Genomic DNA, 22,957 nt, shown 5'->3' on the forward strand with positions numbered 1-22,957 from the left:
AAATGTGTATTATTTTAGTAGTAGCTAGTAACATTTCAATTTATTGTTTTCAGAATCGTTCGTCAAAACGTGGTATCAACAACGTTCATGCGAAAATTCTTCTGTCTGTTCTCCCATGTCGTTCCTGGATTATTACTCATAGCCTTAGGCTATACGGGTTGTGCTCCTATTTTATCTGTTGTTCTTATCACGTTTTCAATGGGCTCTAACGGTGCGGCCACACTCACCAACTTGGTCAACCATCAGGATCTGGCTCCGAACTTTGCCGGAACCCTCTATGGAATTGCGAATGGAATCGGTAACACAGCTGGATTCGTTACTCCTTTGGTCACTGCGCACTTTACAAAGAACGGGGTAATTCTATTTCGATAATAGTCGATAATATTTTTCAAACATTTTATAATTGTATAAACAGGTTTTTCCCAACTACAAATTAGTAGAACAACTCTATGGTTCAGTTGGTTTGTAATTGGTGGGTTGTTGGCTCTTAAATGTTACAATTTCCGTGACATCACCTCACCCCCTTTGCTATTTAAGGTTCAAGTCTCAGTTTTGGAGTACACTCTAACTCTTCACAGCAGAATGTGTATATATTGCTACGCAGTTGACAAGAGGCTGAAACTACCCTTACGGACTCACAATAGATATCACCCATGATCATGACGCTTGGAAACACCGCCGAAATATCGAGAACTCATTACTTAAGGAAATCGTTGATTTTATTATTTTTATTAATTGTCAATCCATATAAGTCTATAACTTTATTGCGAATACGCTGAGGTAATTACACATATAGATGGGTATATAGTTTATATAGATATTGACGCCTGCTTCTGGGTTTGTAATTTGGCGTATCCACAATAAGGTACTTCGGACCGGCGCCTCAAACGTTGTTCAAGGTATACGACAGATTATCTTATATATTTTTTAAATATTCCTTTACAGAATGGATTTGCTGAATGGCGTCCAGTATTCATAACAGGAGCATCATTGTACATAGCTTCGGCCGGGTATTTCATACTTTTCGGTACCGGCGACACTCAATCTTGGAATTACGTGGCGCCCGTTGAAGAGGAAGAAGACAAACGGCCCAACGACTCCAACGAGACAACCATCGCGATCCCTCCAAAAACATAAAATTTTAGTAAATATTTAGATTAAGATTAAATTTAAGACGCAGTAAGATCATTAACTTGTTATTCATATTTGATAGTTATGAACTTCTTATTTTTATAGTTATTTTGTGAGCTGTCTCGGTGACGCGAATCGGAATTTGACCTCCGAAGCGAAATACTTCCTTATTTCTTATGAGCCCCTCTTGCCAGCTATTGACCTGAGTTCCGCGAAAATCAGCTTGCATGATACCAACAAAATCTAGCAACTTATGCTTTGTAATGTCGTCCCTATACTTTTCGTATAACCAATTTAGAGCAGAAACCGTTGTTTTATATCTTCATTATTAATATCTCCTATTTCCATTGTATCGAAAATAAATTGAAACAGAAACACAAATCCATCTACGTACTTCAAATTTGATAAATGGTGCTTTCAGAAACAGAAAAAAAGAGGTAATGTCGAAGAATTTATCATTTTCAAAAGTGAAGCCTCGATTGCTTATACTTGTCATATAATTTGGAACAAGCTCGATAGGATTTGATGTCCGGAATGTCTGTCTGTAATGGCTATATCTAACTGGCAAGCAAAGTATACTGAATTAGTCTCTTCATTCTCAGTTTCACATTCCAGATTTCGGGTAAAATTAGTCAGGGTGTACACAGTTTCTAAAGATGTATACTAAACTACTAACCTGGGAACCTGGCAGCCCGCGTTTCCTTAAGACCGTAGAGTTGACACGTCAATCAATTGCAAATTGTAGTGCATTGCGTGCAAATCAAAAAGCAGTACAAGATATTACTTAGTACTTAATTTTCGTGCTCTCGTATTATGAAACATTAGTTCTACCTGTGTTTGTTTTGGGATACGTTTACTATTCACATGAATATGACTGCTCTGTGCCCAGTCTGAACTTGAATTCTAAAACCCTGACGATTTTAGAATGTCATTTTAAGGTCAGAGTTCATGTCCGTTTATCTATCTTAGTTTTCGGGAACACCCTGTATTTCGTTTCAGAACGCCGATTAATAATAATTTACCAGTGTAAATAAATAAAAAATATATTCTTAGTGAATTTTACTATTAACTAATTTCAATTTACTGTTCTCGACATTAAAGCAATAAAGTCAGGATTTCGATGATTTGAACATATTTATTCTGAAATGGTTCTAGCGTATCGAAACGATTTCGACGAAAAGTCGTTAAGAATAGAACTTTTATGCTCTAATGTCGAGAATTTAATTTGACACGCGTGATTGATTTTGTGATAGAAGTGTAAATGAATTTTTATTTAATTTTTTTTTTGTATTTTATTTAGAGTCAAAATTTTAAAATCGGACAGATAAATTAGTAAGTATATTTGCAATATAACTAATAGTAGGAATTGATGTAGATTTAATATTAAATAAAAATAGTATTTATTACAAATAAGACGCTGTCCAAACACAAATTTGACAAAATGTGGTATCATAAATTACCTAGATCGATGTGAAGAAATAACTTAGTGTAAAAAAACCTGATTATAGGAACAAATACATAATAATTTGGAATGAATAATACCTATAAAGGTATGCAATTGTAATGTAAATTAATAACTCGGTTAAGATATGTCTTAGCGTATTCAAAACTAATTTGTAATTCGCATTACCAAACGTAAACGCGATGATATGATATGGCCTATTTCCATCTTTGTTTATTGCTTATATGGGCGGGCGAGATAGGTGGTTACCGAAGCCCATAGGCATCAACAAGGCAAATACCGCCACCCTCTTTGAGACATGAGTTCTAGGTCTCAGTTTTTACAGTCCAATGGTTACCCCACCCTTCAAACTGAAACATATTATGGCACATTTACTAGAAATACGCTGTATAGTGGTACCAACACATGCGGGCTCACAAGTCGTGCCACTACCAGTAATTACGCAAATCATAATTCTTTTTTTCGCGTTTCATTTTGATTACAACATATTTTCCCTTCATCGTGCAATTCATTCGTAAAGTGACTAACGTATTTCATTTGCAAAAATGGTAACTGCCAGTAGAATTTCAACACCGGCACAGTCGTATCACCGATACGAATGCACCAGGCGTATTGTCCTGTCCTGGTGAAACTGGAAAGGCCTCCGGGCCACCAGTAATACTACAATCATAAAAAAAAAAAAACCAGGCGTATTGTCCTTTTAGGTCACGAAGATTTCAAAATTTCACCTGTGTTATGTTGCTGCTGCTAACTATATTAAGTTTTTTGTTTGTAAATTAAATATTATAAAAATTAGGAACCTTCTCAAATTACCAGGTTGGACCCTTTTTTGCCGTTTTTAGGCATCCGCAAAAGCATTTTATTCTTTCATGTAAAAATATACACATAAAAAATAAAAGTAAAAATATACACATAAAATGTTAAAATTTTTACATACTTTCAAACCGAAACATAGTTGTCTCTTTCGCTCTCTTTTTGTGGTAGTTTGACAGAAAACACAGCAATACAATTTCTAAAAAGAAACGTTTACTTGGTTTAAAAAATATAAAAAAACTAATAATATTCATGATTGTGTAAAAAATGAAAGCATAGACATCAGAGGATTTTTTTCTCTGGAAAAATTACATTTTGCTATTCGACCTAAAATATGTTAAAGAAGACAGCTGTTTTTTGTAAATATATAACTAGATTTTAAACATACATAATATATCAATCACATAAAATATCATACGAGTGGTTATCAAAATGTTATTATCGAATTTAATTTTTCAAATATGTACTTAATTGTAAAATTGCTGATTTTATACTGTGATTGTAATGAATTTAATTGTGATTTATGAAATGTATGACGTGAAATTAAATAATTTAACTGAATGTAATTTGTTTTTCTGGCTTCATTTCCTCATCCTTCGTTTTAATGCTGTATCGATATTTTTTTGTCTTTTAGAGAAAACCAAAGGAGAGGAAAAATTAACAAATGGCTGATTTTTATTTGCAGTAGAACAAGGCCCACCTAATCGTGAGTGGTCCTCGACGCTCATAGACCTCAGTAAAACCATGGGTACACCTATACCGATGCCTACAGTCAGGCCGTTTCGTTTAGGATTCATCATGTCATAGATGCATGATGGTTCAAATGTTAGACCACAACAAGTGTACCCAGGCCCCGTATGTCAAACAACAATAACAAAGCGATAGACTCTGACCAAGATCAAATGAGGCGAAGATACTTTAACTGACGTGAACTATCTGACGACAGATATTATTATGTACTAGCGACCCGCCCTCGCTTCGCTTCGGAAACATTAATTTTTATTATTGATTATTGATAGCTTAGTCCCGCGATGTCCCGGTACGACAATAACCGTGGGTGAAGCCGCGGGGCGAAGCTAGTCAAAAAAAGTAGCCTAAGCTACTCCTTAAATCATCAGCTACTTATCAGTGAAAGTCCTGTCAAAATCGTTCGCGCCGTTCCAGAGATTAACCGGAACAAACAGAAAGACAAAAATTGTATAAAATGTTATTTTGGTGTATGTACCGTATATATATTCATATGCATGTAGTAAAAAGAGGCTATTTCAATATTACAAACAGACACTCCAATTTTATTTATGTGTATAGATGATCAATCAAAATCAAACGATTCACATTTTACAAAACAGAACAGTTTGCTCACAACAAAATTTTGTCATTTATCCGCAGTATTTTTTTAACTTAATTCAATTATTTTGGATACTTTGTGTTGATGGAAGTTAAATAATTAGGTGCACATATTTATGTTAAAGAGGCTTGGGTATCGTAGCTAATGGTGTTATTCTTTGTATTTATATAATCCAGCTATAACATACAGCACTTGTGTAAAAGAAATCCTATTTTAATATTCTCTGCACGGAGATCACTGACGCTTGACGTAGAGACTTAAAACCTAGAATAGATCCGATTTTTATTGGCATGTTTTAAATGTAAAAAAATTACCACGGCATTTAAAAAAAAATGGTATCGAAAGTTTACCATAGGTAGATTCTATGTCATAAAAAAAAAAGAAAACCTTAGTCTTAAAGGGCTTTGAGTGATCTGCACATATTAAATTATAAGCTAATATTACCTGGAAAATGACGTCGTTTTTATCTTTCGATCTTACTACAATATATGTATATATGGGTTACATAATTTCTAGATAAGATGTTCTTGAAAAATGTCCCTCTGCTGTAGATTTTGTCTTCATATCATTTTACTGTCTGTAATCTTTTGATCTAATATTTATCTATTGAAACTTCAATGATAGTAGTATCGATAGGCAAGAGCAAGGACAATGTAGGCTTTGATAAGAAATACAAGAGCGTTTTTCACGTGTAACTGTGAGAATTTTTTAGATGATTTCTATATACAGCGTGTCGCGAAAAGAAAAAAATGCAAAAATAATGAATTGTAAAGTTTTTTTTTATCTATACGTACTACAACAATATCAACAATTCATACTAACTAAGTAAACCGGAATATTAAATGATTATAATAAATTCAATTTAAAGGAATGCAAACGAGAAATTTTAGATTGAAACCAATTAAAGAAAAAAATACAAAACTGTTATGCAGATTTTAAGGACCTCTTCCTTGAATTAGAATCTATCTATCTGTAGCCGTTGCTAACTCGAAAGAAAACAGCAAGTTTGCTTTAAGTTGCTTTTAAAAATGTTTGCCTCTTATTATGTTATGTAACGCCTATATAATACATTTCATATTATTTAGTAATACAGTTTACACGTGCTATATTAGTCAATACAGTTCTCAACTGTACGTAATGCTATAATGTGTATCTTCAAATTTATATTATACTAGCGACCCGCCCTCGCTTCGCTTCGGAAACATTAAAACACACATGAACCAAAAAAAAATAATAAAAAAAAATGAAAAAAAAAGTAGCCTATGTTCATCAGGGACAATGTCGGCTTCTAATGGAAAAATAATTTTTCAAATCGGTCCAGTAGTTTCGGAGCCTATTCGAAACAAACAAACAAACAAATCTTTCCTCTTTATAATATTAGTATAGAAGTATTAATCGTAGGACACGTTATTAAACCATAACAAAAAGTATAGTATCATCACGATACTGGTATGCAATTTAGGAGGTTGCCAGCTTTCCCATACATAGATACCCATCTACGCCAGTGAGTACTTATGAGTTTTTATTTTTCGATTCTAGTGCACGAAGCGAGAACTATTTCATTACACTATAATAAATATAAATAATAATAACACGCTTAAAAACATGTAACGTACCTACCCGATGAGTAACAGAAGATTATCAGTAATTATTGTTTATATTATATTTTTTATATTATTATATTATTATTATATTTCTCGTGTTGACGAGAACTTCTCTTGTTTGGAATATTTTCTTTTTTACCGTATCTACATAAGATAATTGAGCCCTTTATATGCTTATTTATTGGATCCATTTATAGGCAGTCAAAGTTAGTGAGCAGTAAGTGCAGAAAGTTCAGTTTCTAACTAAATATGCACTGTTGTACTGCACTCAGTCAAGACTTCAAATTTCCGTTGTATTGCTCTTTAAGTTTATACATAAAAGTATAATCTGCCATATAATCTATAACCATAATCTATGAAAGCTTAAAAGAAATTATTATTTATTAATAAAAATTTTAAGGACAAAGACGTTTTAAATATTCACCATTCCTCCTCCTCTTAACCACCATTTGTACTTACCCCTTCCCCTTCTTAACCACCATTTACACTCCCACAAGATAACAAATCGAATTAACAATTTATTTCATCATTTTTTTCCTGTTGATGTTGGTCAGAGTAGACAGAATTGTACTTCTTGAATTCGGTGAAAATGACGTTCGAAGATTCCGTTATGTTATTTACATTCTTACGTACCTAGAAAATGAAGGCGTTATCTAACTTTACATACAACGGACTCCGTACGTCACGAACAGGGCTGTCAACAAACGAACGAGAGAATGAATTTGCTGTTGGTTCAGTGATAAATAAACCATGACATTTATATTTATGTAGGTATGTATTGCGTTATCATCCATCTGAAAGAATTATCTTTTCGAGTGCCGGAATACTTGAGAGCTACCTGTGTCACGTTTTGTCTTGTTTTTGTACGTAATCTATTTACATAAAATAACATAATCTGTCTGACTACATTTTTAGTGCCAAAAAAGTATGAATAGATTATGAAGACATTTCTGAAAATACAACACTAGAAAAACTAGTTTTGATCGCCTCAACTGAATAAAACTGCAGGAACTCAGCCGCTTCATTAAGTACCCACCGTAGTATTGTCCGGATAACAATGCACGGATTAATCAACGCCCATCCAGTATTCTGTGGTTCAAACCGCTAAAATACGTTGAAATCTCATTTTTGATTATGTTAATACAATAGCTTTAAAATATTTTTTGTCATTCTAACCCTAAAGATATTTGCTAAGCGATTAGGTATAGCGGTTGTAAGAATAATATAATGTTATACTACGACTTTGTCGTAAAAATAAATCGCGAAGTGTTAGACAAATAAGAAATGGAATCTATGCGAGAATTTTATATTATATACAATATATTTTATTTAATTATATAAAAAAATGTTCACTTTATATTAATTCATATTAATAATTTTATATTATATTAAAACTAAACAAAACTCTCCAGATAGAATTGCACTACTGTAGATGCAGATAGAATACCATATACAGTTATACTATTTGACGTCTGAAGATTTGAATGATAACACAAAATGTTGGTAGGTATCGAGTTTTGAGAGATTTTTTATCACATTGTGTATTAAGTGCTATACCACAAGCGATGTTATTTAGAAAATAGTACGGTGGTGTCAATATCGTTGAAGTGGTTTTTAAATACATACTATGAAATTCGGTAATTTTTATGTTTAAATATTATGCTTCTCAAACTTATATTTTGTCGTGCTCAGGTAGAAATTTTTTTATTCTTTGAGTATGAATTTCGGAATGATTTTCATACAATTGATATAATCAACATAAAAAAATTCTAATAGTTATTTTATTGGTACTATAAATATAAAATATTTTTTGTTTATCCAGTAAACAAAAAAAACAACTGTTAGAGATAAAAATAAATTTAATTTGGGCTGCCAGTGCATAAAATATTAATCTGTCGAAAATATTTTTATCAGAATCAGGTGGACGAAGAAGTAAAAGATGACTTTAATTGTTAAACTTAGTGCAACTCAACGAGTTATACTAATCATTCGATTTTCGCCGTATTTTATTATGATGTGATAGCTTTTTTTTTCTTAAACTTAAATTAAAAACTTAATAGTACATTTGCAGAGAAAATACCATGTCGCTATATGATAGCGTTGATGATATTCACCAGTTCATGCGCAAGTTTTATGATGCGCACGAATTTGAATGTGAATCTAGTCGCCATGGTTCCGGTTTCGAACAGTACTTATTCAGTAAGTTTTATTTTAATTATTAAAAAGACTTTTATGAAAATCATATCTAGGTAAAGTTAATAATTAAATTATTAATTAAATACCTTTTCAATTGTGGATGACCTTTTCGTGTTCATCAAGTTAAAGGTATAGGTACGTATAGGTTGATATAGATAAGGCGCCTGTCGCTTCAAAGCATTCATAATTACCGTAAGTCAAATCAAACCGATATCTGCTAACTCTCTTTTTTTTGTATTTGTAAAATTTTATCTTTCCGCGAACTATTTATTTTGTTTTATTTATTTATTTTTAACATAAAAGTAGAAACATAATCATAATTTACATTTGTGCTTGAACTAGGTGATAAAACCTGTATCTCAATCAGAAATTGCAGCCATCATGTGCCTAACACGTGTATGATGATGACCATGGTAAATGAAAATGTAAAAAAAATATTTTATTTTTAATTCGACAACCTACTACTTATTATACTGTAATAGACAACAAATTTGTTTTCTTCCTTGAGGCAAGGGGTCGAAGTTTAGATTGTATTGTCTAAAGGCTATCCAACCGTTAATATGAGAATACATTATGGATTAGGAGCACAGATAGGGTAAACCCCACCATCCTTTCGTTAAATTTCTTAATTTTTGTCTGATTTTTATTGCACGATGCCATCCATTGTCTTTCGTCGTCGTCGTCCACCGTGAAGAAGTATTGATTGAGATTGGAAACCTACCCTAATCGCATCGCACGATACAAAACCAGGCGATGGATACATCAAACTTACCACTTATTTTCGTTGATATTTTAAACTTAAACTTCCCATTACATAATAAAAATAAAAACTGAAATCTGTGTTTTATCTATATTTTGTGCTGTATTGTCGTACGCTGATTCGTTTTTTCATTTCTGTTTTTCAGGAAACCCAAACGACTTTAGATTGGACGCCATATCAGCGTGCAAATGTTCTATCAAGTCATTTATGGGGTGATATCTTGGCTTGTCTAATCGGTGGACCCATAGCGGAACGATGGGGTGCTCGCTATGTTGTTTTCTTTGGGATCCTGGTCAGCGCTGTATTGACAATGGCTACTCCTGCCGCTGCCAAGCACAGTTATATATCCATGTTGGTCGTTAGATTTATACTTGGATTTTTTACTGTGAGTATGGAATCCATCATGAAAATGTTATAAAGTAAAGTGAGCTTACACGCAAAAAAATTGTGGGTGCAGACGTAAGGAGTATTTCCTTCGTGTCAAATTTTATATCAATTTTTTAACATTGTCGAACTTTTGGATGAAGGTTACATTTTTATCAATTGGTAGACACGTTCCATTTGTTTTTTTGCGTATTTGTACTTATCGTTTTTAATACGGTTTACTTATTGGTAATTTCTGCATTTATTAAGATGATTTTTTATTAATTTCATTTTCTATAAATCCCTGTATAATAATATAATATGTATTAGCTAATTCAATTGTCAAGGGTACTTACTATCTTGGAGGCTTTCATTGTAGTATCTATGAATTAACTAAAAATGCAAACTTATCATATTTATAAAATCTTTTTTTATAACTGAGCTGATTCGCTAATAAATTAATAAAATCAATTTGGAAATCCTTTGCCAAAGCAAATTCTGGAAATCTTTTTTGACTTGGTCAAAGGTCGGCTTAGTTACCCCGGAGAAAATTAGACATACTTACAAAAAAAAACATGCGCTTTAAAATTAGCACGATTGTTGTTCTCCCAAGACAGATAAAGAAAAATGATGAAAGGAACATTTCTTTATATTATCTGTATTCATCATGAAATTTACTAAATCATATTTGGGAGTGGTTTAAGTTTTTCTCACTCCAAATCAGATTTTCATTTAGAGAGTCACAAATGGAATTGTTACATTTGTTTGAATTCAATTAACAAACTTCTAAAATGATTAAAAAAAAATCTAAAATATGTATAGGCTATATAGTTATATATTGTTGTATCTTTTCAGGGATTCATTAATCCAGGGTGCCACGTTTTACTATCCAGATGGGCAGTAGCAACTGATAAAGGCAAATTCTCTGGAGCACTGATGGGTGGTAGCATAGGCATATTTATAGCTTGGAGTATATGCGGACAGCTCATCGAACCTTTTGGTTGGGAATGGGGATTCTATTTCTTTGGAATCGTCAGTTTTCCACTAATTGGTTTACTCTGGTTCTTGGTATACGATTCACCGGAGAAGCACCCTTATATTTCTGAAAAGGAGAAACAATACTTAACTGATAACATTCAAGTGCAACGTAAAAAAGTAAATGTTTCTTATTACAACATATCTTAAAGTTTTCGTATGCTGTATAATTTTCAAGTTACATAATATTATTATTTTTCTGACATTTCAGCAATCGATTCCGTATCGTCACATTTTAACCTCGATGCCGTTTTGGTCATTGGCGATTATTAACTTCGGAAGTGGCTGGGGTATTTTCTTTGTCATCACCGCAGCTCCAAACTATATCGCAAACGCCTTGGGCTTCAACATTGCATCTACCGGATTATTATCGGCATTAACCTACTTAGCAAAATCAACTTTCGCGATCATGTTTGGATCAGTTGGAGACTTCCTATTACAAAGAAAACTCGTTTCATTGAATATGCTAAGAAAGTCTTCCATCTTTATTTCTCACGTGATACCGGGTTTGGGTCTAATAGGTATGGCATATCCCGGAATGCAGCCAGCGTATTATATCGCTTTGATAACGGGGGTAATGGCAATGAATGGCTCTGTGACTTTGACAACTGCTGTGAATGGACACGATTTGACAAGGAATTTCGCTGGCACCGTAAACGGCATAGTGTTTGCAATGATGACTGTTGCAGGAATAATAACTCCTTATGTTACTGCCTTTTTCACAAAGGATGATGAGGTGAGTCGATCGTATTTTTCAAATGTTACATTTCATGAACCTTAAAAAATCATTTAAATTATTATTAAAGTTATCATATCTTACATGCTCACGTTTTTGCTGTAGTCATTATATAAGTAGTTCAGCTATGTTCAGTGGTCTTTGTACAGTAACATTTCACGAAGTTTGTTAAGCAGTATCGTCTAAAAATTTCTCAAATTTCATATTAATCAAGATTATATTTTATCTACATGGGGTTTCCATTAATTAAATTTTACAATTTTATTATTCATTCAAAATATATTTACATATTATATTCTCGAGCGTATTTGGAAAATTATTGTTTTAAAATAATTTATCTAAAATTTTAGTTTTGTCTCAGAAAATACTAAGATATTTATCGACGATTTTCAGACAAGTGCAGCTTTATGGCAACCCGTGTTTTATACGGGAGGTTCAGTATTCATGGCCACTGGATTGCAATTCTTGTTCCTGGGTTCGACAAAGACTCAATATTGGAATGATATCACCAAAGAGAAAGATGCAGAACATCAAGAAAAAAATTAAATCACATTCTTATACTGCTCAAAGAATGAATAATTAATAAGTGCGCACGTTTTTGTATATACATTGAATGAAACAAGGAAATGAGGTTTCACACAATAATTATTGTTTTAGTACGTTCAACCTGAGCGACGGTAACCACTTACCATCAGATGCCATCAGATGTGCTCGCCTGATTGTTCTGGCAATAAAAAAAAAACAAAAACTACGGGAACTTGGCAAAAAGTCCTAGTGACGCTCACATGGTGAGCGCTTCGTTGTTCATCCATAGGTGAATGGGTATCTTTGGTGCTTGCGTAGCGATAGCTTAGAAGTTAATATAAGTTAGACGTCGTGTGCTTGTTACGAGTATTAAATTCTTACGGCTATGCAACTGATAAAATTTTGTGACAAGTACCACTATACCTCCTATATAAGTCAACAAGCCGTACTCGCCCGCTTCGCTGGGAATTAACATTATTATTTATTGTCATTATTATTAGGGAGTTCAACACTCATATAAATATTAGCCTATCCATTGAGTAAATGTATTTTCTACATGGATACCAAGTTTCAAGTCAATCGGATGCATGGTTCAGTAGTTATAACGGAACATCCGTAAAAACCACTGTAGATTTATATATTATTATAGTATAGATAAATACCCTTCAACCTCATTTCTCAAGGTGGGTTGGGGCAAATAGGCAGTCTAGTAATTAATTAAGTTTAAGTCAACTTGGGTAGATAGACCGTGGCACGCTCAACATCGACTCCGATAAAAATTAACGAAAATTTAATCTAAAAAGTGACTTGAGATACATTATATAAGTGTGTACAGAGACTTAGTGCTAAGTGAGCTGGTGAAGATAAAATACAGTGGAAACACAAATATCAAACTCATAAAAACTTGAATCAAACATTGTGCAAACTATCTACAAAGTTTTGATCTCCAAGGCCTTCTGAGAGCATTTATGCATCTTTTGAGACACAACACCTCAAGCCAGAACCCACTTGTGTGAGTAATAGTGAAATTAGCAGATCAAAGTGAAAAACAAAACAAGTGCAAACGATCATATGATAATCGATAAGATTGTTGTTTTGCAAATCATCATAGTTCCAATCAGTGTAACATCCCACGCGCCATCTATTACAACAGAAGCTAATCACCACGTCACACTCATCGACGTCAAGTCAAGCGCTAACTAAAACAAACACGCACCGCTAGAGGACATCACTTGCATCATAACAAACCATAACGATGGAAGAAATTTTAAACACTCTAATTTCAATAAAAAAAGAACTAGAAGAACAAAGAATTGAAATTAGAGAAACTGGAAAAAATGTTACGGAAAAAGTTACACAAAATATTACTAGTATATTCGAGGAGAAATTTTTGGCCTGGGAAGGAAAACTTGGAGAAATGAAAGAAAAAGTGGAAAAAAGAATTTATTACCTGGAAAAACAAACAAGAGTAAGAAACTTAGTATTTTTCGGTATCGAGGAAAACGAAACATCATACAAGAGTTTCGAAGAAAATATAATTAAATGGATTGAGCAATATTTCTCTATCAAACTGAACTACAGAGACATTCAGGAGATAAAAAGACTGGGAAAGAAACAAGAGAGACCACGTCGAACTGTTGTAACTTTCACTACACTAGGAATAAAAATCGAAATATTTAAACAAAAAAGAGCGCTGAAAGATACACAGTACTATATGAAAGAAGACTTTCCCCAATATGTACTTGAAAAAAGAAAGGCACTACAGGAACAACTGAAATTAGAGAGAGAAAATGGGAATACAGCTATACTCAAATATGATAAACTAATTGTATCAAAATACCAAAGTAAAAGAAAATACCGGTCATCTCCAGACAATACCTCACAAATCGATATGGACAAGCATACTCAGGCTAGTAAAAAAATAAAAAAATAAAAAACAAGATAAAACAGATTGGCAAGACAGTCACTAGGTCAAATAGTATCACAGAAGGAGTCATAAAACCTAGCATGCTCAACTTCTTGGTCAACAAAAATACAATGAAAACTAACAACAACCAAGAAAGTAACAGCGAGAATATATAGCAACTAAGCCCCTCCAACCACAAAAATGCCACAATTTTACAAAATAACATATAAAAAAAAAAAAAAAAAAAACTTCCAACCCGGTTGGTCACCGTGGAAGAATACGACCAAAACCCTTCAATGAAGTCATCAATAGAGAAAAAAAATACCATAGATAAATATAAACTAAGGAATAATGGTCATCACTGGAGGAGGCCTTCACCCAATCTGGGGTTCCGGTAGATTAAATAACTACATAATATTAAGTAAACATAACTATATAATGTTAACTAAACATACTAATTATATTAAGTAAGTGATAAAAACTATATTAAAAATTAAGTAATATTTAAATCCACTAATTAACTAACACATAGATAGATTTTAAGTTATGTAAATTTACCAGAAATAAAAAGGCTTTATTATTATTATTATTATTATAAGTCAACTTAAAAAATTACAAAAGCATGCTTTTCGAATACCTAGAATTCCGAATACCTTCTCCGAAGTAAAATGGCAAAAAACGGTACCCATAAATTTTATCGTAAACAATCTTGTCACTTTAAATTCATAAAAAGAAAACATATTTATGACTACAGTAAGTCACGTTCAACTGTAATTATCGCTAATTGAATGACTAATTTTAATGAGAAAATTTGATTTTTATGTCCATAAAAACTCTTTCAAAATTACGTACACATTGAAAAATAAATAAGCCAAATCGGTCGAGCCTTTCTAAAGTAATGCTTCGTCACAAATGTGCCATTAATTTTTACTACTTAAGTATACTAGATGTCGGCCACTATGATTGCATTTTAATGCAAAAGGTAACTAACTACCTACACAGGATAAATATTTCAACTGGAGCTCTGACAATACCTACCATAATTCGTTGTAAATGTGCACGATGATACAACATCCGATCTTTATGTGACGTTAATCGCAATAACTACGACTTTAATGGACGGCTACGTTGTCGAGTAACTCGATTTAACGATAAACTTCGCGGGTCGTCTTTTGAATTCGAACGTATTGAATAAAATTATGTATAGTATACGAAACTATAGTAGTTGTACATTTGCTGCATTAGTTGTCGCTTTGTATTCCAGAAGTTAAGATTATAGTAAGCACAAAATAAAAATATGCCTAAATTTTCTTGTATTCTTAAATTTTTTGTTCATATTGAACCGAAACTATTTAGAAGAACGGAAAATTGCAAAAAAAGCAATAAGAAAATAAAGGGGAACACCAATTAAAACAAATTACTTATTAAATGTGATTTAATATATTTTATATATATTCAGATAATATTATTTATTTCTTGATACGTACTTACATTATATTACAAATTATATATACACGTTTACAACACTACACTTTCAGTACGTAATAATCAACTACATCGAATCTGGCTTAAATGATGAGTAAATCATTAGTGTCACATGAATTAAATCTAAGATTTAGTTTAGATTTAAAACTTGTATAAAATCTTATATTTTTAATAATAAGACGTTACAAAAACCGTCTAAAGTAAACTTTTAAATCTATGAAAAAAAAAACTAAACACGCTAATATTTTAAGGAAATATTTAGCTTTCAATAAAATTTATAATACAATACAATTTCACATCATTCATTTACATTAAAATCATTTAAATTGAAATTATTCTTACGTCTTTGGAATAACATCACCAAAACAAATCCAGTTATGGTCACGTGTTTATATAATTTCAGGCGGGATTCTTGCATGAAGGCATCTATCTATCTCTTAACGCTATTAAAATCTTTTCAAGTTATTAAAATTCATAAGTAGCTCATCATAATATACTGGGATAAAATATATTTTTTTTATTCACGATTACTTTTAAGATAAATTAGTTGATAAAACATTTTTAAGTTCTACAACGTCTATGACACGAATAAAGTCTTAAGATACATTTTGAAATTCTTAAACGTACGATTCTGATTCCGTGTCAGAATCGGTGGCGTCCAAATCTAGAACGTTCTGGATGTTTTTGTCGGCGCCGTTCGATGGGTACAGACGCGGCACGGACTTGGATCGCGTCGTTTTGTCGTCCTTGTTCACGTGCACAGGCTGGAATTTTTTCAGAACTCTCTGATACACCATCTTCCTCGGCGGAACAGGCGGTGGTATTTGAGGAGGTTTTTTGTTGTTGTTCTTTTCGTTCTCTGTATACTCGGGCTCGACGGCGGTCGGAGTGGCTTTGTAGATATCAGATCCAAAGATGTTCGACTTCGCTTCGTGGTATATGTCTCTTCTGCGATTGTACACAGAAGTGTATAGGGGATCTATGTACTGCGTAGAGTAACAGTTCTCGTACGAGTTCTCGCTGGCCGGTGATTCGGTCGATCGACTGTTGAACGCGTTCTGTGGTTGGTACAAAGTGTCGCTGCTGCTAGAATCGCTATTCAAAATGATATTGGCCAGAGACTTCGATTGATTTAATTTATTATTGTAATTACGAGCTCGACACTTTTTAATCTCGTCCGAATTATTCGTTTGAACATTATCAACGTATGAGTAAGAGTTTTGTAATGGATTTATGTTGTGTTTGATTTGTTCCTCTCTCCTAGTGTTGGCCACTTGTAAGCCAGTGCAGCTTTTAGTGCACATGTGCGCCGGATCGAACCGCCTTTTCCTGCAGCAGTTAGTTATATTTGGATCGTAATTTCCGTTGCGTGTTTTGTCCGAGTGCGAGTCATCGCTAACTTCCAGGCTCTTTGTCCTCGCTGCCTGACGAGACCAGTCATTTCTTGTAAAAATGGTGGCTGCCGGTGTAAGTTTCCCATCCGAATTATTCTGCGAGGATTCTCCGTGTTTTGTTTTCATTTGCTCGTAAATGTTTTCCGTGTTTTGTTTGACGCCATATGCTGTGTTGTTTTTGTCCCAGCCCGCGTAAACACGTTTGTAATTATTAGTCGCGTTTGAAACACCATTAGTATGCGCCTGATACTGAGTTTGGCGTTGAATGTTCTCCGTGAACATGGCGAGGTCGTGTATGTTGGTGTACAGTATGTTTTCCTGACTAGATATCAAGTCGTGTTTATTATTATCGAGAGATTCTTGTTTCGTTTCTAAAAGATTATCCGAACTTTTAGCTCTATTGAAATTCTTATTTGTCGCGTTTAAATCCGCGTTCTGAGTTTCAGTGTACATGCTGTATACCTTCGAAGTGCGGGCTGCTTTGGAGACGTTGCTTCGCGGCGGCTTCTGAGGTTCTAGACCCGTGATGTATTTGGCAGGGCTCTGCGCGTATATATCAGCCGTGGAGCGTTGCAAAGCTGTCTTGGAGACATAGTTTCTATCGTCGATCCCGTTTGAGATTCCAATGTTTATAGTGTTGTGTACGTATCTTTCGCCGACGTAAGGCGCCGTGTAAAGTTCTTCATTCACGGTACTATATAATTCGGCTTTATTAGAATAAATGTTTTGTCTTTGTGGAAGACCGTTGACGTTGTGGTTTTCCGTTTTGTATCGTGCTAACAATTTCGTATCTTGTTGTAAATTGCAGGAAGGGGCCGATGAGCTGTGAAGGATATTGCGGGGGGCCGGGCTGTTGCCGCCATTGCTGTTCGAGTCGTCTTCAGAGAGCGTTAATCCGGAATCCCTGCTTAAGGACAATTTCTCTTTACGCGGCGTCAGTTCCATAGAGTCTAAAGAGATTCCAACGGAATGGAGGCTGTCGCTTTCTTCGGCGCCGGAGTCGAGCAAGGCGTTCGGCGATTCTGGACTGCCGTTCCCCAGAAGACCGGCTATTTGCGGTCCGAACAAGACATCGGCTTTAACAATTAATAGTTCGACGACTTTCGGCACCGCTTTAGGAGCTTTGTCGCATGGAGTATTCGGCCACAAAAGGCTAGGTCCAACGCAAACGCCCAGGTTCATGGGACACATTAGGTTGATGTTGGATTTCTTGGCAATAGCTTGTAAGAGGCACACAAAGTACGTTAGCATCGTGTAGTGTGCCTTTGGGAGTTTAAGCAGTAATGAGCGAACCGCAGTCACCTTTTCATTTTGAGATAAATCTGTAACAAAATAATACGGGTTTTAATCCGATGCGATCTAAATCCGATTTGAAATGAGTTATATGCCGCCTTGATTTAGAGTTAAAGATCGCATTTAATAATTGACGCTGCGCTTATGTTGGTATTAGTAAATAAATAAAAGAGAATCCTAAAAAAATATTTTAAAATTTTAATAATATCGATCTAAACGCGATTTGAAATGAGTGATATACCGCCTTGATTTAGAGTTAAAGATCGCTTTTAATGAATGACGCTGCGCTTATGTTGGTATTAGTGAATGAATAGAAGAGGAACCTAAAAAAATATTTTAAATGGTTTACAGCTTTAAAGATTATTAAGTTACTTAAGTTCTTATTCAATAAGAGTGTGGGTTTAGCGACAGCAGTTGATGAATTATTGTTGCATTTATATAAAAAACCTAATATTTACGAAAATCTACTCGGCTAATTATTGAGAAAATGTTCTATGAAAAGTTATTTTGTTACGAAAATATTTGTTTCGTCATCTCATCGATGACGCCACAAGTTTAGCATTTGAATATTTATCATAACTGAATATAATTGTCTATTGATCTTGCATTATTCCAATACTTCAAAAGTGCATCTTAAATTATATATTAATATTATAATATATTTCATTTCAATTATTATTATAACTTTATATATATATTGTTATTGCCCTTGTAGGCAGACAAGCATACGGCCCACCTCATGGTGAATGGTTACCGTCGCCCATGGACTCCAATGCCAGGGGCAGAGCCAAGCCGCTGCCTACCCTATATTTACTAGAAAAAAATTAGTTTGATACTCACTAAGAATTTGCAGCCAAGCTGGATATAGTTCTGAGGCAAGAAGCGGCTGAGGTAAAGCTCGAAAGAATTCTTTGACTAATGCAGCCAACAACAATACTGGAGCACGGTCCAATTCAGGGCACCCTTCTGCCCACGGACCCAACGTATCCAACTGTAAATAAAGATTTAAATTAGTTTTAAATTAAATACTAGCTGACCCGGCAGACTTCGTAGTGCCTCAATCTATAAATAAAAGACCTAAACTTTTGTATAAAATAAACTTAAAACAAACAAAAGGATTCCGCCGGACGGGGGACACATCAAAGGTAAAACAAAACTGTTATTTTTATTTAATTCCGAGTATTTTCATATTTATCTACTTTTTAAACCTTCTCTGGACTTCCACAAATAATTCAAGATCAAAATTAGCCAAATCGGTCCAGCCGTTCTCGGGTTTTAGCGACACTAACGAACAGCAATTCATTTTTATATATATTGAACATTATTGATACGTATTACATTAAGCTTTTTGTTTGGTATTTATTATTTTGCCTAAAATGATTTATACTAACTATACTAATAGTACTGATTTTTTGACTCAATATAAATTCATCCAAATTACTGGGTTAGAATCATTCAAATCATTTTAAAGATAAAGGATAAAGGGAAAGGATTTTAAAGATAAAGAAAATAAATTATTTTCGAAATGTAGTCCGTTTATGTTGTAGTCCGCCCTTAAGGCACGCAAGAGACATAAAAACCGCTCCTGCTTCTTGTTATGCCCGTATATAAATTTTAATCGCTACTTAGTACTTAGTAACTATCTAATATTCTTAAGAACCCGCATCAATGCTGTATTCACGGAAAAAAAATAGATATTTTGTCAAATATAGGAAGTATCAGTTTTTATTTTATATTGCTTAGGCCCGCGTGTTGTTAAATGGTTACCAGAGCCCACAGATGTTTACAACGTAAATGCCGCCACCTACTTTGAGATATGAGTTCTCAAGTTTCCGTTTTTACAGTACAACGGCTGCCCCACCCTTCAAAACCGAAACGCGTTACTGCTTCACGGCAGCAAATCGACAGGGTGATGGTACTTACCCGTGCGGACTCACAAGACGTCGTACCACCAGTAAATTTATTTTTTTATTTTTTATTGTCTTACCTTATCTCTTAGCAGTCGTAGCGCTTTGGCGTTAGCGCTGCGTCTGAAGACGCCGTGCGTTAAGGGCGCGAGGACCCTCAGGCGCCGCATGACTTGTATGAGCGCGGGCGGCGGCGTGCCGTTACACAGTCTGGTCAGCGCCACACCGAATAAACGACCTCCCCTTCGGAGTAAGCGAAGACCGCGTCCAGGCGTGCTATTCCCGCTGAACACAACATTACAAATGTATTCGTCAGTTAATTTCTTTAGGACCGTTGTAATTTGAAAGTAGTACGAAAAAGAGACAGTCATAATAATATATTGTTAAGATTTTGCTTGCGATAGAATGAGACCCACAGACACAGCCCACTGAGTTTCTCGCCGGATCTTCTAAGTGGGTCGCGTTTCCGATCCGGTGGTAGATTCTGCGAAGCACTGCTCTTGCTAGTGCCAGTGTTAGCAACTCCTACTGGTTAGAGCCCCGAGAGCGCACCTACACGCTAGGGTAACGCTGATATAGCCTCGCAAGGCTATCAGGATAGGTAAAAATAATAATAGAATGAGATAAAAAAACGTTTTGTAAGTTTCACTTCGAACGAGTGTGATCTGCATTTTTTTTTGTTAAACCATATTACGTCTTTGTTTATGTGCATATGGAACAAGTTTGGCATCCATCTAGTGTTGGTGTTGCTGTCCAACTTATAACTCGAACAAGAACGTGGTACAATTGACACTTCTTACATTATTAAGCGCTATGTTTGCGATACTAAGTTAGGTCGAGTTGGGAAACGGGAGGGAAAGTATAGGAAGTTAGACAGGAAATTTTGTCTCTTATGAAGTGAATTCTGGTTCGATTTTTAACTCAAATATTGGACGCCGTTTGATTTCTGATCAAATATATATTTTGCATTTATAGTTATGAGATGTTAGTAAGCATTAAGGATCAATACTTAAAATATGGTTTTATACAATTCAATCTTTACATTACAATACAATCCAAATCTTTACTACTGCTCAATCCAAACGTTCTCAAAAACGTCTCTTACGCCATACGTCGTATATAGATGGCGCTCTGCCAAAACACGCTTTCATTCAAGTGCCAAGAACAACTGTACAAAGCTTTAACTCAATGGGATTGAACAAACAAACAAACAAACATTAATTGTTCTAAATAAGATAAATGACTTCGCACTTACTTCTTCAGGCCTTGATTTTTCTTCCGCAATTCGAACACAAGTCCACAGGGGTTGTTCTTGGCATTAACATGGTCCATGTCGAACCCATCTTCATTGGATAAAGTTTGACGTATTCGTGACATCTGGAAGTTTTGTATCTTTCATTAAATTTCAATCGATGATTTAAAATTTTGTCGTGAATATTGTGATATTATAACCCAATTATTTTCGATGTATCGTTTCGTCTAAGGTCTTACAATTGAATACTTGAATATTGTGCCCACTACCGCCAATTTTTTATAATAAATAAACTAGGCAATATTAAGCGCTAAAAATAGTTTTAAATCGATTTTTAATATAAATATGTTTGCCTCATTAAAACCATATAAGATACTTTTAATTAATTTTCAAGTACTACTTCAAAATATTTTAAAAATTAAGTTAGAATACTTTATTTTTATTTTTTATTGCTTAGATGAGTGAACGAACTCACAGCCCACCTGATGTTAAGTGTTTACTGGAGCCCATGGACATCTACAACGTAAATGCGCCACCCACCTCGAGATATAAGTTCTAAGATCTCAGTATAGTTACAACGGCTGCCTCACCCTTCAAACCGAAACGCATTACTGCTTCACGGCAGAAATAGGCAGGGCGGTGGTACCTACCCGCGCGGACTCACAAGAGGTCCTACCACCAGTAAAAAAGCTATTCAGCTATTCTTAAATATAAGAGTTTTTGGTTAACAAGCTTTTTCCATTTTCTCTTATTTATCTTTTGGGCATACCGAAAAACGAAATATAACGTAAACAATAACCTTCTCGTCCACGTTATTTATAGCAAATTTCTCTCTTTCCCTAAAATCTTTACAGTATTTATAAGAGACTAGCGACCCGCCCTCGCTTCGCTTCGAAAACTGTAATTTATTAATGATTTCTCCACTATTTAATTTATGTTATTATACATATAAACCTTCCTCTTCAATCACTCTATCTATTAAAAAAACCGCATCAAAATCCGTTGCGTAGTTATAAAGAATTAAGCATACATAGGGATATAGGGACAGAGAAAGCAACTTTATTTTATACTATGTAGTGATTCAACATACTTCCTACATACGTCGGAATCTAAGTGGACCAACACGTACATACGTAATGCATAGTAGTAGTAGTATTCTAAACGATATCTATCTATTAAATTCGTAACCATAATTTATGAATGAAGAGGGTTAACAATTTTACCTGTATCGAATGTGGTCTCTCGATACCCTTTAGGGGCATGGAGGGTGCATCGCGGCCCGTACGAACACACAACGTGAACTCGTCGACGGCACCCAGCCGACCGTCGTCAGCGTCAGCGTCACCTTCACCCTCCACTTCGCCTCCATTTTGAATCACATGGAGGGCCTGTCGTATCACACAGCGAGAACTCATCTCTGGATTCACGGACAATGTTTTACACTGTAAAGAGAGGTTTCGTTGTTATTAAACTATATATGTTTACTTGGATTTGTGTACAGCTTTATCAAATACAATGTTAAACTCAATAAGGAAATTAACAACTTACGAATTCAATGGAAGACATCAAGTCCTTGTAGAAGATTTGTATGTTTGTTGATTTCGGTTCTGTGGCCAATTGGGCATTCAGAGCGTTTTGTATTTTTCTAGAAAAAACAAAACAGGTTTTTTATTTTAATACGATGTACTAAATAAATCAATAATCGGAAACAAATAAACTAGGATTCTATTCCCTGTACTATGGGAAT

At 34.4% G+C, this 22,957-nt stretch overlaps 4 protein-coding genes and 1 long non-coding RNA gene across 5 annotated transcripts in view; 3 read left to right on the forward strand and 2 right to left on the reverse strand.

Moving 5' to 3' along the window:
- Positions 1-3,967, forward strand: part of LOC114245102 (putative transporter slc-17.2) — a 29,435-nt gene extending 25,468 nt beyond the window's left edge. Inside the window, exons 8-9 of the mRNA XM_028177113.2 lie at positions 54-354; positions 946-3,967. Coding sequence (XP_028032914.2) covers positions 54-354; positions 946-1,137 — 493 coding nt within the window. The 3' untranslated portion in view covers positions 1,138-3,967. The remainder of the gene's footprint in view (positions 1-53; positions 355-945) is intronic.
- Positions 3,968-7,766: 3,799 nt separating this feature from the next.
- Positions 7,767-14,400, forward strand: LOC114240763 (dietary and metabolic glutamate transporter). Its single transcript, XM_089740053.1, has 6 exons — positions 7,767-7,995; positions 8,430-8,557; positions 9,460-9,699; positions 10,533-10,832; positions 10,924-11,448; positions 11,842-14,400. The coding sequence occupies exons 1-6, from the start codon at positions 7,986-7,988 to the stop codon at positions 11,992-11,994; spliced, it is 1,356 nt and encodes a 451-aa protein (XP_089596179.1). The 5' UTR covers positions 7,767-7,985; the 3' UTR covers positions 11,995-14,400.
- LOC149503278 (uncharacterized) lies at positions 8,966-11,630 on the reverse strand. Its single transcript, XR_016325726.1, has 2 exons — positions 11,533-11,630; positions 8,966-10,779 (listed from the first exon to the last, which is right to left on the reverse strand). It is a non-coding gene; the product is annotated as an uncharacterized LOC149503278 (long non-coding RNA).
- On the forward strand, positions 13,229-14,055 carry LOC114248911 (uncharacterized). The gene is made up of 2 exons (XM_089738720.1): positions 13,229-13,882; positions 13,924-14,055. The coding sequence occupies exons 1-2, from the start codon at positions 13,229-13,231 to the stop codon at positions 14,053-14,055; spliced, it is 786 nt and encodes a 261-aa protein (XP_089594846.1).
- An 896-nt stretch (positions 14,401-15,296) lies between the features above and the next one.
- Positions 15,297-22,957, reverse strand: part of LOC114240834 (uncharacterized) — a 143,836-nt gene continuing 136,175 nt past the window's right edge. The window contains exons 6-11 of the mRNA XM_089740054.1: positions 22,759-22,855; positions 22,434-22,652; positions 21,214-21,335; positions 20,039-20,243; positions 18,892-19,042; positions 15,297-18,080 (exon numbers count right to left, since the gene is read on the reverse strand). Of these exons, the coding sequence (XP_089596180.1) occupies positions 15,982-18,080; positions 18,892-19,042; positions 20,039-20,243; positions 21,214-21,335; positions 22,434-22,652; positions 22,759-22,855 (2,893 nt within the window). The 3' untranslated portion in view covers positions 15,297-15,981. The remainder of the gene's footprint in view (positions 18,081-18,891; positions 19,043-20,038; positions 20,244-21,213; positions 21,336-22,433; positions 22,653-22,758; positions 22,856-22,957) is intronic.

The sequence above is a fragment of the Bombyx mandarina genome, chromosome 03 (genome assembly GCF_030267445.1).
Source record: "Bombyx mandarina strain Sakado chromosome 03, ASM3026744v2".
NCBI classification, from domain to species: Eukaryota; Metazoa; Arthropoda; class Insecta; order Lepidoptera; family Bombycidae; genus Bombyx; species Bombyx mandarina.